Genomic DNA, 17219 nt, shown 5'->3' with positions numbered 1-17219 from the left:
AGTCCCTCTTCTAGGCTGCACTCAACCACCAAGGGTGGATCGTCTTCCTTGACAAGAAGGAATGTGCCATCTCTAGGTTCGAGCAATCTTATTCTCGCATCGAAGCTGACAATGTCTAGTTCATCACCAAAGTCTCCAACTTCCCAAACTTCTCTTAGGCACATTCTTAGGCCTAGGTCAATTGTTATCTCATCTATAACCTTTTGTTCTCTGAATGCAAACTCACTATCAATGATCCCCAACCACATTTATCATCAACCCGGAGCATGAAGGCCGAAAAGATCCACGTCTTCGTCCATGATTTTGGAAGAGCTGGAGAGGATTGTTAGGACGAATTTCTCTACTGAGTTGTTGTCATTACTATGTTGATCGAATTTTAGAAGGTTGATCACAAATTCGAACTTTCCCTTTAAACTAAGGACCTAGAGTTGGTACAAGGCCTGAGAAAAAACAAAAACTTAAAGGCAAAGGTAGCCTACTAAATAAATGTCTAAATGTTATATAAATGATGAATGCGAAAGTTGGTGGAAGTAAAGGAAGGAAGAAAAAATAAATAAATTAAATCACAATATTTACTAACAATTTTTTTTCAATATTATCGACAAATATAAAATTTTTTCGGTAAATATTGTGGACTGCACCTTTATTAATGGATTTTAATTTGTAAAAAAATTATAAAAAAAAGTGACCAATGAATTTTGAGTGTTTTTGAGCGCCGATAATATTGAATTTCTTTTAGTGTTATTTCGTAATCACAAGTCGGGAAACAGTACGGACATTAAACAAATATTACAGAACGGGTTTTAGTGAATTTCATAGTGTGAATATGAAGGCAAACGAGATGAGCAATGATATTGGACTCAATGGTTGAAGGGGCTTTGAACTTGTTCACGAAGGTCGGTGAAGCTGTTTGGAGGTGTTCCATTTGTGTAGAACATGGCCGAAGACATCATAGAATACTATGTCAATTTCCGTTTGAGTGAGCTGAACAGACATGAATCCTTGACCATCGTAGTACAACTTCATTTCTTCTTCCTTCCACTTGTTCACAACTCCCCTCCACGCCTTAGACCCTCCACCGCTTGTAAAAAATTGTATTCCACTGAAATTCATCTATATATATTCAATATATGTACTTCAAATTATTAATCTTCAGTATGACCACAAATTAACCAACCTGTCAATACTGCTTATGTGTTGTAGGCAGTGATCGTGTCCATTTATGAACATATCAATGTTGTTCGCCTGAAAATTACTTATAATCACATATCTGTCGTCAATTATCGTAATCATTATATTTAAAATATAAAAATAGCAAATTACCTGGAGAATTGGGAGAAGCTGATTTACAAGTTCAGCTGTGTTACCGTGCTGCCCAGCACTTCTAATTGTATGGTGACCCACTACAATTTTCCACTTTGCATTTGATTCTCGCAAAGCCAAATCCACGTCCTATTCAAGTTCAGTACACTCTAATTAACCAATTAACATGGAAAATCTAATAGTTCAATTTATACATTTTATTTATATTTTTTTTCTTATCATTTAATTAATAATACAAAAAGATTTTTGGCTCTTTTCATTGAGAAATGATGAGAGGGTAAAACCTTGAGGAGGTTGGAAATATATTTTTTGCGAGGGTGTATTCCTCTCCAATCATAAACATGGTCCCCAGGTTCTGTGAAGTACTTGTCCACAAACGGAGTGGTATCCACGAAGAAAAACTCTGCAACTTCTGAAACAAAAAATGCATAAATTTAACCACGTACGTCAATATTTTAGGCAATTCTTATAAGTTAAAATGTTAATTTGAAAAAAAAAACTTACAATACAATTTTATGTATGAATGAATATAATGAATAAATAAATAATTAAACCCATTTGAAATTAAGTAAAATAAGTTTCATATCACCTGCATTGACAATAAAAGATCTCAAGCAAAGCCATCTCTTGTCATAATTTCTGAGGACAGGACTCAGCTGTGCCTCAACATCGCCTCTATAGTCATGGTTGCCCAAAACTACAAGAATCAAAACATTAAACAAAAAAACAAGACAGTATATATATTTAGTGTTAGGTTTTTTGAAAACAGACAATGAGAAAATTTAAATCAATAAAAGAATATTATTTTTAATCTAAAATCTTAATACAATAAATTTATTATTTTTATTTATATATTATGTATCTTTATTAGGTTTTTAACTCATTTTAAATTCTTAATAAGTAGCTTATTATCTCAATCATCTATCCTTATATGTCTTGATTGAAATTTAGGTGTAAGTAATTGAACTATTCTTACCACTGTACCATTGTTTGTGCAAGCTAGAAGAAGTGTAGATATTGGTGAATGAGTCGTCAAAGGCTGGATCGTCTATGCCTGTCAAGCCATTGTCATAAAAATTGTCTCCGGTGGAAATCACAAAATCGATGTTCAATTGCTTTCCAATAACCCCCATCTAGAAATAAATTTAAAAGAAACTAAAATTCAACTTGGTTTCTGGAGTAAATAATTGAACTGAGCAAGAACAAACATGAGAAAATCGCCATTATTTTTAAATTTTTATTCATAATAGTTTAACTTAATAAGAGTCATACATGACATAAAGAAATAAAATGTTCTCACAATGATTTTGTTTTCTTAAATATTTTGATATAAATTTTTAAAGCTTAAGCTAACAATTCATAAATTAATTTTTATAAATTAGAAAATAATTTTTTTCTTAAATATTTTGATCTGTTTTTTTCTAATTTTATATTATAGAATATTTTTTAATTATAAGGAATAACTATTATAAATATTTCTAACATTATTTATAGCGGAAAACAATAGTAAAAGGCCTTTTTCATGTTATGTTGGTATCTGTCTAAGCACGATCTACCTTTTTTATATTTCTTACTTCAAGCTTTCCTAGTTTTGTAGTCCTTGTTTATGATTTCGTGACTTCTGTGCTCTAGCCCATTTTTCTTGTTTGTGATTCATGTTTGTGGTTCTCGGTCATAGTTTTGTTAGTGGTTTTCGGCTTCTTGCTTTGCACTCCAACATTGTTACCCATTCTTTTAATGGTCACCATGACTACCCCAAAGAAAGACAATCCTTGTGTTCAATTCACTAGCAAGAATTATTTTGTTTTGGATTTTTAATTCAAGATGTATGTCAAATGGAAAGGATTATGGGTCACTTTGATAGAATAACATCGTCACCCAAGCAGAAAGCTACAATCACTACATGGAAGATAAAAGAAGCTCAAATTATTTATTGGATCATTAGCATTATTTGTCCCCAAATGATCAATCATTTGTGCTCTTTTAGATTTGCTCAACAAATGTGTGATTATTTTGAAGGGCATGTATAACAAAGACAATACGGCCAAGCATTTTTAGTTCAAACAAGAGATAACCAATTACACCCAAGGTAATTTTTCTATTCAAGAGTATTATTCTGGTTTTCTGAATTTATGGACAAAACACTTTGCCATTTTATATGTTGTTTTTCCCTAAACTTTACTCTAGATTGTTCAAGAAGTCTACAACACTTATAAGTGTGATCTGTTGCTCATTGTTTCGAGATTGAGGATGTCAAAAGTGCTTTACTGAATAGGAGTCTTGTTCCATCTTTGGATACATGTGTTGGTGAACTTCTCAAAGAAGAATAACATTTACTTACCCACAATAAAAGTAAAAATTGTGATATGCAACAAGTCCAATGTTTTTCTTGCAAACAATTTAGTCATATCACTCATAATTGTCATAAAAGTTTTGCAATTATTGTAAGCAACAAGGTCATGTCATTATTAATTGTCTTCCACGATAAATACAATGTCATGTACAAGTATTCATGCCACTACCAATGCACACAGTTGTCCTCCTACTTAATGTGCATATGATGGTGGTGCTTTCTAGCTTGGAATGATTCAACAAATCGTACTTTTTCGTTCTCTCAACCTTGAGTATTTAGGATAATTTATCTAGTGTGTGTCGTTGATGGTTTCTTGATTCTGGTTTATCTAATCACATGACGGGTTTCAATAAAATTTTACATAAACATTCTTATAATGGTACTAAAAAAATACAAATTGTTGATGTTAATACTCTTTTTATCACTAATATTGGTGTCCTAAACCAATATTAGTGAATAATACTATATTCAAGAGTATTATTCTGGTTTTCTTAATTTATGGACAGAACACTTTGTCATTTTATATGTTGTTTTTCCCTAAACTTCACTCTAGATTGTTCAAGAAGTCTATAACAATGGTAAGTGCGATCTGTTTTTCATTGGTGTCTTAAACTCTTATTTTTGGAATGTGTTTGTCTCTCATAGACTTGTATCTAATTTATGGTCTATTGGTCAATTAATGGACAATAATTTTGATGTTAACTTTTCTTAGTCTAATTGTATTATGCAGGAGCAGGGATCAATAAAGTTGATCGTGAAGGAACTTAAATTGAGATGATTGTTTTCAATTCAATTTATTTCTAATCATTTGTATTTTGCTTGTAATAATTCTCTAAATCTATGTGAGGTTTGTCTTACTTATTTAAAAACTGGTTTGATAATCAATTTATGTTTCCTTATTTTTCTTTATACTTCAAATGATGTTGCTATTTTTTCCACTTTTTTCTACATAATTGATGAACCATTACTTTTTCCTATTTTTTTTATATTTCTATACCATCTTAATTGTTGACTCGTAGCTAATTGTCTTTTGTTAATACATTTTCATTAATTGAGTTTTATTGAGCATTTATTTTTATATTTTAGTTAATTTAAATTCATTTGATCTAATTTATGTTTATTAATTATTTTCATGTTACGAAGTAATTTTAGACTTAGGGCATTAATTCTTAGGCTGGAAAGAGGAGTGCCACATCAGCTTTTAGGATTAGTTTTTAGAGTTTCTTTATATTTGTTTTTGTGGGCCAGATTTGGCCCAACTTTTGGATGGCTAGGGTTTCAGGAGGGGTCTAACGTGATCACATAATATATTTACTAATGGTAAGTACTAAACATATATCTACCATGTAAACTCATACCATGTGTAGTACATCTATCTTGCTTAAAGTGCCTACTTATTGCTTTGACACTAAAATAAATACAATTTGTCTACGTATTTGTATTGATGGATAATTTGTTATAAATAATAGCATTTACCAACAGATTTATAACCATTGACCATGACATTAAGAAACATAGGGTGATGACTACCATTGATTCTAATAGTTTTGGTCATAAAATTTATTAATAATCATTTTATCATGGATTTTAGGTGTGGTCAATTTTTCGTTGATATAGTAAATTGCCAACGAAAATTTACCATTCTCAGTGATAACTTTTAGTAGCACTGTTTTTTCTTATAGTGTAATAGTAAATGTTTAGTAGCACTGTTAGCACAATTCACCATTCTCAGTAAATTGCCAACTCTGACATTATTTGAGTGATATCTTAATCATAAAAATGTTATAGTAACTCTTTTTGTAACTTCATATTTTATTATAATTTTTTTTTTACTTACAAAGTTTTTAGTGTTTCACAAATATTTTTTTTAGTAGAGCGAAGTTGACGTTGAAAATGGAAGAGATGTCATAATGCTATCCAAGTAATAATTAACTAACATCAAGGATTTCTACTAAATGTAAAGTTTAAATTTAAGAATCAGGATATATTCACTGTACGAATCATAACAATTTAGCCTATTATCATCTAATAATCAACCCCTTTAAACAGGCTAATAAAATAATACAAATGTAGATGCTTACGTTCAAATAAGAACTAAACTACTTGGAACTAATAAAATATTATTCATGAGATAATACACCCCTAGAAGATTCTGTCCAAATAACAACTAAACTAGGCGTGCATCAGGTTGAATATTGGCGCACGACTTTTCTATTTGGAATCTGTGGGCTAGATAGATAAGGAAGAAAAAACTATCATGAGGTTTAAAATTATGTATTCTCAATCTAAATTTTATATTATTTTTTAGGGTTAAATATGTTTTTAGTCCCTAAACTATTGACCGTTTCTGGTTTTCGTCCCTCTTCCAAACTAAGGTACAATTTGGTCCTCAATCTTTAAAAAACGTTCGTTTTAGTCGAAAAAACGAACGTTTTGAGGACTAAAACGAGGACTAAAAACAAAATTTTGAGGACTAAAACGAACGTTTTTCTAAAGAATGAGGACCAAATTGTACCTTACTTTGGAAGAGGGACGAAAACCAGAAACGGCCAATAGTTTAGGGACTAAAAACATATTTAACCCTATTTTTTATCTTAAATATATATATATATATATATATATATATATATATATATTTATATTTTTTTTGTATACGTTAGTTTATAGTATTATGTTAGTGGGAGAATTAAATTCATGATTTTTTTTTTCAATTTTATGTTCATTCTATAATTCTAAAATGTTAACGGAAGAGTTAGATTCACAATCTCTCTCCTCTCCTCCTCTCTTCCAGCATGACCATAAAGTCAAACTAATAATTTTTTACATGCCATTTTTTTTTAAATTTAAAAAATGATTAAATTAATAAAAGAATGAAAATACAAAACGTAATTGCATAGAGTTTTAAATTCACTTTAATTAGTTGGCAAGGTTACATACACCTGCAAGCAAAATGATTGGACTTGTGTGGGTGTAAACTCCATTGTAGAAGATGAAGAAAGTGGTAATGAATGATGTGTCACTGTATGACAACAATTTTTAAAATTGAAAAATAAATAATATAAAATGATTTTTTTTTTCATAGTTTGTCTAGTTTTGAATTTTCATATTAATTATTTTATTTTTTGCTAAAATTTATTATTAAAAAAAGATGCTAAAACAATCCCTAACAATGAAAAGAAAAATACTTTGCAGAGGAAAATGCGTTTAAATTACCTGAAACGCAACTTGAGATTGGTTGTAAGCTCCTTTTCTTCCCCAATCTCCAATGACCAAGAAGCTAAGCGACCCATCTGGTTTAGGTGCTTCTTCAAAACGCTGAAGCAGTGCCGAGGAAACAACCAAACACAGCGCTATGGTATCAATGAAAACAAGAAGGCCCATGGTTAGGTCTGAGTATACGAAGGAGAAAAGAAAGCTTTGCATGGACCCATTTGATTCGTCTCATCCTTTTAAATAGAGCTTTGAGAATCTTATTTTATTTATAATATCTGCATAATCTTATTATGATAGTGCAATAATATAATATGTAAAAATAGTTACGTAAAATAAAAGCAAAGATTATGAATATATATATATATATATATATATATATATATATATATATATATATATATATATATATAATTGGTGTTTGTTAGAGGAATAAAAATATACGTCTTCACCGTTTGACGACAACGATTCTATCTTTGGCTATTAAAGAGTATTTCTTATGATCATTGGACTGAAGACATTTCGAAGTTCTGGCTGAGTTGATTTAACTTTAAAGACAATTTAAGTTGAAGATGTGAAAATAACTATTCTAGTTTAAAATCTATTCAGTGAATTTGAACTTTATTGAATAAATTTGGAATTAAGTGACCGAATTATATAAAAAAATCTATCAAATTATACAGAAAAGCTCTCAAAATCTCTTTCTAATAATTTCAATTAAGCTGAACAAAACTTTTAAATAAAAACTGTAATGGGGTCTGAAGATTTTATAAAGTCATTGGGCCCTAATTTGACAAGCCAGGCCCATTGATCCAAGGACACTTGAACCTTGGGAGAGGCTCTTTCCTTGCAAGTCAGATTTCATTTCATAGATTCCTCTCTCTCTAGAACATAAATCTTGCCCTAACTCAAGTGCTCTGACTTCTCTCTAGGTTTCCAGTCATTTCCACCGATTGAATCCTAATTTGGTGGTGTTTTCTTGTTCCTGGAGTCAAGAGCTACGAAACCATCCGATTGGTTTTGCGTTCCAACGGGTAAGTAGATTTTCCCTCTTTCCCTTCACTGTTCTTGTCCTAAGTTGTACCATTTTCTGATTTCCTGTGCCCTGTGTGATTTTGTCTTTCATTCTCGGTTTATTCCGACTCGAAGAGCTAAAGTCTAGCACCTATTTGGTGATTTATAGGTTCTGTACAGTTTCGCACGGTGTAGGGGTACTGTTAGAGCATCTGTGAACTGTGTTGAGCAACCCACCAGGTAAGGGGAGCTAATTATTTTTGTATGAATTTATGTTATAAAAATATATGTATATGAATGTTGAACTGGTGTGCTCTTGTGAAACTGTTTTATGACTTTTATTGTATTGGGTATTATAATTGAAATTGTGAAATTGTGCATGTTGTGATGTGATGAATTTAATTTGTTTTGAGTGAGTTTGTTGGCTAAAATTGATCTTGTTGGAAGGTTGGGAGTAAGGGTTCTGTAATAGCATCTATAGGTATTAAATAGATGTACAGGTACTGTTTGAGGTTGCTGTGAGAGGAAGTGAAAATATTAAAATTAGGCATTTCAGACTTAGAGCATAAGAGAACAGTGTAGATAATTTAAATAAATTAATTGTTAATTATTGAGAGCCTTTCTTTGTTGGTAGGATAGAGGAACCTTAAAAACTTGAGTTGGCACATCCCTGATCATAGAGCAGCCCTGGCCTGGTCCAGTCAGTTGTGACTAGTCATATGTGTTGGCGTCGAAGGTGAGTTTGATGCGTTCAAACATCTGGGTCCTCTCCGGTGACCAATTGAAGTAAAGAAAGATCTCTACATGAAAATGAAATAAAACAAGTTGATTGTAGATGCATAAAGTTATCATGTGTTAATTTCTAGTCAATTATAATTTTAAAAAAATCTATCACTGTGTGTTTGGAATTCAAAGTAGGATCCATATATAAATATATACATATATATATTTAATATAATATATATTAATTTAATATAATATATATATATATATATATATATATATATATTAGTTACGTTTACGTATTATATAAATGTTTAATATAATATATATATTAGTTTAATTAGTTACGTTTACGTATTATATATATGTTTAATATAATATATATATATATTAGTTTAATTAGTTACGTTTACGTATTATATATATGTTTAATATAATATATATATTAGTTTAATATAATATATATATATATATATATATATATATATATATATATATATAAAATAAAGTAAGGGTAGTTGTTTATTATATTGAAACGTGAGTGTTAATAAATAACTATATTACTTGTAGGTATGTATAAATTGATGCATTTTATGAGCTGTTATGAATTAGTTAGAGTTGTTTGGTTCTTGGTATTGATTAACTTAGGTTTAATTGTGGAGATGTTATTTTTATAATTTGTAAGTGGTGAATGATGTATATTGTTGAGATTGTATATGTTGATTTTGGTAGAAAGTATATGATTATAAAGTGATGAAAGTATGATCCAAGTTGTAAATCAAGTTCCATTAGTGTAGGATCTCTTGGTGAGATCCATAGTGTTTTAGAATGAAAGTAGGAGCTCAGTCTTGGGGGTCATTCTGAAACTCCAATGGCTAATCATACTCAAGTAGAGGGATTAATCCATGTGGTGAGGAGTAGCAGGAGGTCTTAGTCTTGGGGGCTTCCAGTATGCCTCAAGGCCCGGAACAGGCTAACCTCGTGAGTGTGGCAGGGTGGGGAACCCAAGTTTCATAAGTCACCACGAGTGCAGGACCCGCCATAGCTCGACTATCATTCTGAAGTCCAGACGAGTCAAGTCTAGAAGATAACATGTTAGGATGTATGCCTTAAACTGCTTTGATTTAAATTAACTCTTGTATGTTATGTGCTTCATATGAGGCATGCTTTTATATAACTAGCTCACCCTTGCTTGTTTGTGTGCTTGTTGTATGTATTTTCTTTTTGCAATGATCATCCACTTGGATGTGAGCAGAGGAAGATGAGGTTTCTTTGGAGGTAACATTGGAGAGGAATGAAGATGATGCTGCAGCTTAGTCTCTCTAGGAATTCCATAGCTTTCCATGTTTCTGAACAATTCCAGTTCTTGTATTTTGAAGTACTTTAGTATACCTTGTTATATTTTAAGTTTCAAATTCTGGGCATATTTTGGAATACTCTAGTGCTTGAAGTTTTAATTTCTTAGTAAATTCCGAATTACTGTAATCCTATAATATTTTAAGTACATCTCTTAACTGCTTTCTAATATTATAATTTGGTGATGTCTTTGGATATATATCTGCTATATATTTGGGATGTCACAAAAATACTTTGAATCAAAATTTAAAAAATAAATAAATCACTCTCCTACCTCTAACTATTAAATATATACCTCGGTCATGTATTATTTGGTATTAAAAAAAGCTACACATATAGACCTTAATTTTATTTACATTATTACACATTTATTTTTTGTTATTTCTCTTTTTATCAATTCCTATAATTTATAAATTTAATACTTTTATTTTCCTCTAGGTATTTAATAAATATTGATATGGTATATTTTTTTTATGTCCATGAATTATTTTCTTAAAAAAATAGACTTCAGCCGCCGTCGTCAAATAATGGTACAAAAAGAAAGGGTTGTGAAGAAAGCATTTCTTCTTATCTAAAGAAGGATTTCATGATTATTTATGACTTTCACTGTCTCGCCCATCATCTTAATTATTTGCATTATGGGCACAATAGATCTTGATGCTTCTGAGGATTGCAGACAAGATATGTTGCTTTAAAATTGGTCCAACTTTGCTTTTCACTGATGTCGGATCAAATCAATTTTTAAATAGGTTGCCTTCTTATTTTTTAGTTTAATACTAATTTTGTTCTCCATATTTGTAATAATTATTAAATATTCTTTTTTAATTTAATGTATTTTTATATTTTAAAAGATTTAATTTGATTTATTTTTTAGAAATGGCGGACAATGATAATATAGAAATTTAACTTATTTTCAAAAATGACGTGGTTCCATTAGCTCTCGTAAAATGCATGAAAACTACATGTATCCGTGCACTGTGAATGTTGACAATTATATTGAATTAAAAGTAATTTGAAAAAAATAATATCAAATTATTATTATAAATATGAAAACCAAAAGAGATATTAAGCTTCTTTTTTTTCTTTCTAATTATCAAGTTTTCCTCCTCTGTTCAAGCCGAATGATTTCAACTCCTACTGCTCATAACATTTAATTTTTAAAAGGACTCGCACCAAGTATTAGAGAATTCCAAAAAAAAAATATGAATTCTTTACATTGGGCCTTGAGTTTCTTTATTATTATTTCGAACTGAATAACAGACTACTAGTGACTAAATATCAGAGTTAAATATGTTTTTATGTTTTAATTTTCATTAAAAAATAAAAATAGTTTTTCTTCAAAATTTTGATTCAATTTAATTTTCAACTTTAAAAAAATATAAATTTAATTATTTTAACTAAATTTTGTTAGATTTATTTAACATTTCAAATACGTTTAATTATAGTATTTAAGCTGTTTATACTGTTTGACATATTTTTGTTTCAATGTTAACCGAAAAACGTATGTCAAATAAACTAACAAAATTTTATTTAAATGACAAAATCTATGTAGTTCTAAATATAAGAAACTAAATTGGTTCAAAGTTTCGAAAAGAGACTAATTCCGGTTTTCACTAAAAGTTAATGGACTAAAAACATATTTAACCTGTATTATTTTTACAATTATACAAATATTATATTTAACTTAAAAGAAATAAGACAAATTTCCTAATAAAAATATTTTATTTATTTAACACGTATAATTTCATTTTCATTAAAAAAAACGTTAGATTGTACTATGTGTCTTTTTATGCAACCCATCTCAGATATTGAAGACATCAATTTTTGCTACATCTTAGACTACCTCCAAGTGTGGAAGAAGTCATCTCAAATTGAAGGCATAAGTGTTTGACTACTTCTTGTAAGACTTTTCTAGAATATATTTTGATTCTGTAAAAACATGACATCCACTGTGAGACCGAATTATATTGCAAGAAAAAAAGCTAATGGTATCCACTAGAAATAGGATGAACAACGGAAGACAACCTGTGATGGAAGAACTGGATAATATTTCAGGTGAAATGGTTTTATTGTTGGAATTGCAATAAAAAATTTAATGCTAAGGAGATAAAAGCTTTGAAAGAGGAAAACGCTAGGATGAAGAGAAAATTAGAGGAGATGAAGCATGAAAAAAGTCAACATAACCCCACACAATACACTAGTTCTCGTCCTGAAAGAACTCTCTAGACGATGGAGGAAAGCAATCATGGTGCCACTAACACCTTCACAACCCTTTCTAGAAATCACATACATCTATTTGTTGACAGGATAATGTAGACTCCTCTGCAAAGTAATTGAAATTTAGACCATTGGAGCATAATTTGTAGATGGCACCAATAATAATGAGGTTTTATCTAGTGCCCATTGTGAGAAAAAAACTTGCAAATTAGATTGATATATTGGGTCCATTTGAAACATTTTTGCCTTTCTCTTGTATAAAATGGATCTAATTTAATGAAAACCTTCCTCAAATAGTGCCAAGTGATCACTTTGATACACTAGATCAAATTTTACACCAAGACAAATCAATTAAAATTATATATCATTGTCAAAATACTCATTCAATCACCATAATTAAACCAAACCTTTAACTCATTTCTATTTCACATGATCATTATAATTTTAAACTAGATTCATTCATCAATCACATAACATATTTCTTTTCACAACAATCATACTAACCAAACAATAAACCATCATAAAATTCACTTAACAATTACTTTTACATGTATAATGCAATTATCACATATAATTTTTCATGACTTCATCACTACCATTTCCCACATGATTACAAGAACAAAATTTCATTTGCATCAACAAATCACAAAACTACTAAGAAATAATTCAATTCAACAATCCATATATCATAAAGCAAACAAAGAATTGAACTTATAAAATAATAAGCTTCTCTTACTTCAAAAATAACTTTTTCTAGAAGCTAAACTCCTTCATTTCAAGAAGCATTGTCACTCACAACTATGAGCCTAAAATAGGTTATCCAAAAAAGACAGAAATTTAGTTCATGGTAAATCAAATTGAGAGGATCACTTCTCTTAATTGAATCCACTAATATTCATGACTAAATTGACATGAAAACTAGATAATAGTGGTTTTATAAAATAAATAGAAACTTACTCTATTTTGAAATTTGATCGTTTTTAAATGCTTCTTACTTTGTCAATTTCACCATGGTGCAATTAAATTTTGAAAATGATAAGAAATGAGGAATTTAAGACCTAGGAAAAAAAATTAAGTATTATAGAATCAAAGTGTTGCATAGATGGTTAAAGTTATTTGTTATGGGTTAGTGGTCATGTGTTCATGTGTGTATAATATATATTTGTTTCTTTTATTATTTTGTTTTATCTCTAGTGTTAAGAGAAAATCGTCTATGCGCTTAAACGCTCTCATGTTTTGAAGTTTAATCAAATAATTGGAAAACAACATAGGGTGAAAACACAAAACTTAGAACCTGAATCCCCAACATAGAAAACCTACAATAAACTTAGAACCTGAATCATCAACATAAAAAAGCTTAGAAAAACACTTAGGTATAAAACAAACTAAAACAAAACAAGTTAAGACGATGTCTCTTACAAAAAAAACTAAAAGACATAAAGATTAAAATATAAAAGAAAGTTTGAAACAAGTTATCTGTCTAAGAAGAGACAAAAACAAAAGAAGCGTTTACTTGGCTAAATGATACCATGAGCTTAAATAATAATTTGTCCAACGATGAAGTCTTTATACAACACTAGGTATCTTTAGAAAAGAGCTTAATTGTTAAAAGCTACCTAACGATAGAATATATAAAAGCACTTTCTTGTTTTAAGCAAACATTAAATGACATTTGTCATAGTGGTGCAGCGGAATGGTTAACGCGTTCAACAAACCAAGAATAGGGGTGAAGTGGTTTCTTATCGTAAATCGTTCCTTCAATAATTTTCTCACGTAAATATAAATTCCTTAAAACAATTTAAACAAATTAAAAGAGTAAGAAAGAGAGAAAATTGCACAGGTAATTTTTATCCTGGTTCAGATCATAGAGATCCTACATCTAGTTGTTAATCTCAATCAAGAATTAACGCCGCACTAGTACAAACCAACAAACTATTACAATTACAAAGAAAATAAAATAGTTTAAGGTTAAAACACCTCTCTTGTTATCATAAGAGATGAAACTCACTTCCCTTGTGACCCACTATAGGGATGAACACCTCCTCTGAATCCTACACAAAGGATGACAGACTTTCAACTCAACAACAACAACAACACTCAATCACACTCCTTGTGAAAGTTCACGCTCTATGCCAACACGAGAAGTTCTCAAAGCCATAGTACAAGGGTTCAACAAACCCTAGAACACTTATCATCGCACACTACAGATAAGAATTTCAAAAATACACTTTTCTTGTCTGTTTCGTATTTTCGTATTTTAGAATGAGAGTCCCAATCTAATTTATAGATGTCTCACTCAAGGATACCTCCAAAAATCCATTGTCAACTAATTAACGTGTGATAATAAATTATCTAATTATGGTAATTGATTATGCATTTAATGAATGCATAACGGTAAAAAGCTTGCTTAAAAATTCTCATAATTTCTCATGAAAATCAATCATGGCAAGTCATAATTGATTACTGATAATCGATTATTATGATTTGATAATTGATTATCTTGAGTATAAAATGATGTTTTCTCATTCAAATCGAATTTTTACGCAACCTAAGGCAAACAATACATATAATCAAAGATTAACCACATCCTATACATCAATCTACTAAATTACAAAAACTTTAACATAAAACAAGTCTTCATGAAGATCTTCTTACAACAAGAGCACTTGAGACTTGATGATGGAAGACGACCCAAGGAGATGACGACAGAAGTTGCGTGAGAGCAGTTCGGATCCTCGAGGCTTCTTCAACAAAGAGATAACGTAGCAAAAGTTGAAAGGAAACTCTAGATCGAGAGCTGACTCAAAGGAAATCTACTAAACTATGAACAAAATCTAGGCATGTTGTTCCATATCATGTGGTGTGTATTAATATTTGTCATAATTGTTGTGCATGTGTTTAATAAGATAACTATGATAGTCTATTTGGTTGGTTGTGTTCGTTTGGAACCCAATAAGTATGCTTCCTATTTATATTATGTCAAGATAGAAACCCAGACTAGAGGTAGAAATTTTGAGGATGTCATTAGGGTGAGAGTTTTATCGAGCGAAAGTTTGGGAGAGCTCGAGGATGTAGTAGAAGGACTTTGTTTATTCCAGGAAAAGACTTAGTGGGAAACCGAGGTAAGACGAGTTATCCTTATTGTTTGTTTTGGTATGATTTTGAATGCCTCGATGAATTTATTGTGGTGTTTCTAGTGTATTTTGGGCAATCTAGGATGGTGTATGGTGTGATTTCAATTTTCTTCCTTCAATTATCATATTGCATTTATTGACGTGCTTTCAAATTAATATGCCATTGTAATATGTTGTGGAATCCATTTATTATATGTGTTGAATTGTTATTCTTTTTTTTTTTCAAAAATATGTTATTTAGCAAAATTAAGTTCATATGAGGAGATGTTCAAATGTTATGCCATACAGTTTCTTTTTCAAAATAATATGAATGATCATGAGTTATTTATTTATTTCATGGCAGTGCTTTTTATACCTTCCAATACAATGTGGTGCATTGTGTTTTTATTAAATTCAATGTCATGCGATCCAATTTTCTGTTTTTTCTATGCGATTGTTAGATGTGGTGAAAATTTCCAATTTAAGTGCCTCACCATGTTCTCTCTTGTAAGCCGTGCAACCATGTCTTTTTCTTCTCCAAACTAATATACCATTTGTTAAATCATATAAAAGTGGTGTATTTCGTTTCCATGAATTTATTAAACCATGAGGTGCATCTTTTGAATCATCAAATTAAAAGCCATTAATCATATTTTATTAAAGCCTCGTGATCCAGTTCTTTCAAGTAATATGCCATCCAGTTCTTTCAATTGCATGCTTATTTTCACACCACCAGGTGCTTATTTTTCATGATTGAGTTGTTTGATGAAAATTGTTGTGCATGTTAGATTTCCTGCAACCCCTCTACTGCCTAACATTTTTATTTGAGAATACTTGATTCTGGATAAAAGCACCTGGTTTTCTTACATGAGTTGGAACCAAACCGAGCATTAGCTTGTTCTTCGCAAGCTTTTCACTCTAAAGCACCAGACTGGAATTTGGAAGATTTCTTAAACCATTAGCCCTCCAAGTTTAATGGAAAAACAAGTTCTGATGAAGCTCACCAGTGGATAAAAGACTTTGAATATGAATCTTTGCTGCCAAGAGGTGTCCAACAAAAAGTGGGTTAATGTATACGTTGTACATGCTCATTAGAGAAGCAAAACATTGCTAGGCTAGCATGAAGTTTATGATTGAAGAGAAAGGTGAAGTTGTGACCTGGAAGTTGTTCAAGAAGCATTTATTTTCTTACTACTTCCCAGATAGTGTGAGGTATGCTAAGGGGTTAAGTTTCTGAAGTTGGTGTAGGGTAAATATGTTTGTAGTTGAATATGCTGAAAAGGTCAAGCATCTGGGGCGTTTCCACACCTTGGCCATAAATGAAAATTGAGGTTTAGGAAGTTTGAAAATGGGTTGAGAAGGGACATTAAGATGATGGTGGTTCTTATCTCTATCATGGAAGTTTCCATGATCATTGTTTGGCTTAACAAGAGTGTCATGATATTGAACCAATAATGAGATGGGGTGGTGTTTGTGCCTTTTAGTATGTCTCCTGTTTATATTTCCTTAATTCAGGTTTGTACCTTTCCTCTTTTGAGAGGGTAGAAAGGTGGATGTATTCGTCTTTAAGAGGAAGTGGAAGAGATAAGTTTCTTTATCCATGACGGACAGTAGAAGGGATTGGGATTTGAGTGGTTCCCTCTCCTCTTTCGAGGAGGTAGAGATGAATTGATATCTCGCCCATAGAGTTCTAGCTCATGCTGAGTTTACTGCTGATGGGAGTAGCTTGGAGTTTTACTCATAAGCCTTGAGGAGCAAGGGAGAATAGTCCAAAGCTACAATAGAGGACCATTCAAATCGTTGTGTTTCGGTAAACAAGAATGGTGTGGCGAAGTATGGAAGTTGACATACACTTATAGAGATTGTTAGTATTGGCGTGGGTTGCCTTTAATTGACAGGTAATGTAAAGC

General features: G+C 30.7%; 1 protein-coding gene and 1 long non-coding RNA gene across 4 annotated transcripts; one reads left to right on the top strand and one right to left on the bottom strand.

The window, feature by feature from the left end:
* Positions 1 to 666: 666 nt before the first annotated feature.
* On the bottom strand, positions 667 to 7104 carry LOC124838578 (purple acid phosphatase 8-like). Of its 3 annotated transcripts, none has more exons than XM_047314215.2 (7): positions 6890 to 7104; positions 2300 to 2456; positions 1913 to 2020; positions 1608 to 1732; positions 1324 to 1452; positions 1178 to 1245; positions 669 to 1102 (listed from the first exon to the last, which is right to left on the bottom strand). In XM_047314215.2, exons 1-7 carry the CDS (start codon positions 7097 to 7099, stop codon positions 889 to 891), a joined length of 1011 nt encoding a protein of 336 aa, XP_047170171.1. In that variant the 5' UTR covers positions 7100 to 7104; the 3' UTR covers positions 669 to 888. The 3 variants fall into 3 exon arrangements, with proteins under 3 accessions (XP_087968768.1, XP_047170171.1, XP_047170170.1); XM_047314214.2 differs by having other exon boundaries at positions 674 to 1102; positions 1608 to 1735; XM_088112642.1 differs by having other exon boundaries at positions 667 to 1102; positions 1178 to 1452; positions 1608 to 1735.
* Positions 7105 to 7760: 656 nt separating this feature from the next.
* Positions 7761 to 10140, top strand: LOC148206003 (uncharacterized). The gene is made up of 3 exons (XR_015785902.1): positions 7761 to 7920; positions 8070 to 8140; positions 9879 to 10140. It is a non-coding gene; the product is annotated as an uncharacterized LOC148206003 (long non-coding RNA).
* The last annotated feature ends 7079 nt before the right edge of the window (positions 10141 to 17219 follow it).

Source organism: Vigna umbellata, chromosome 1, assembly GCF_029865625.1.
Source record: "Vigna umbellata cultivar VRB3 chromosome 1, Vumbellata_1.0, whole genome shotgun sequence".
NCBI lineage: Eukaryota > Viridiplantae > Streptophyta > Magnoliopsida > Fabales > Fabaceae > Vigna > Vigna umbellata.
This window is presented reverse-complemented; position numbering and strand designations above follow the sequence as displayed.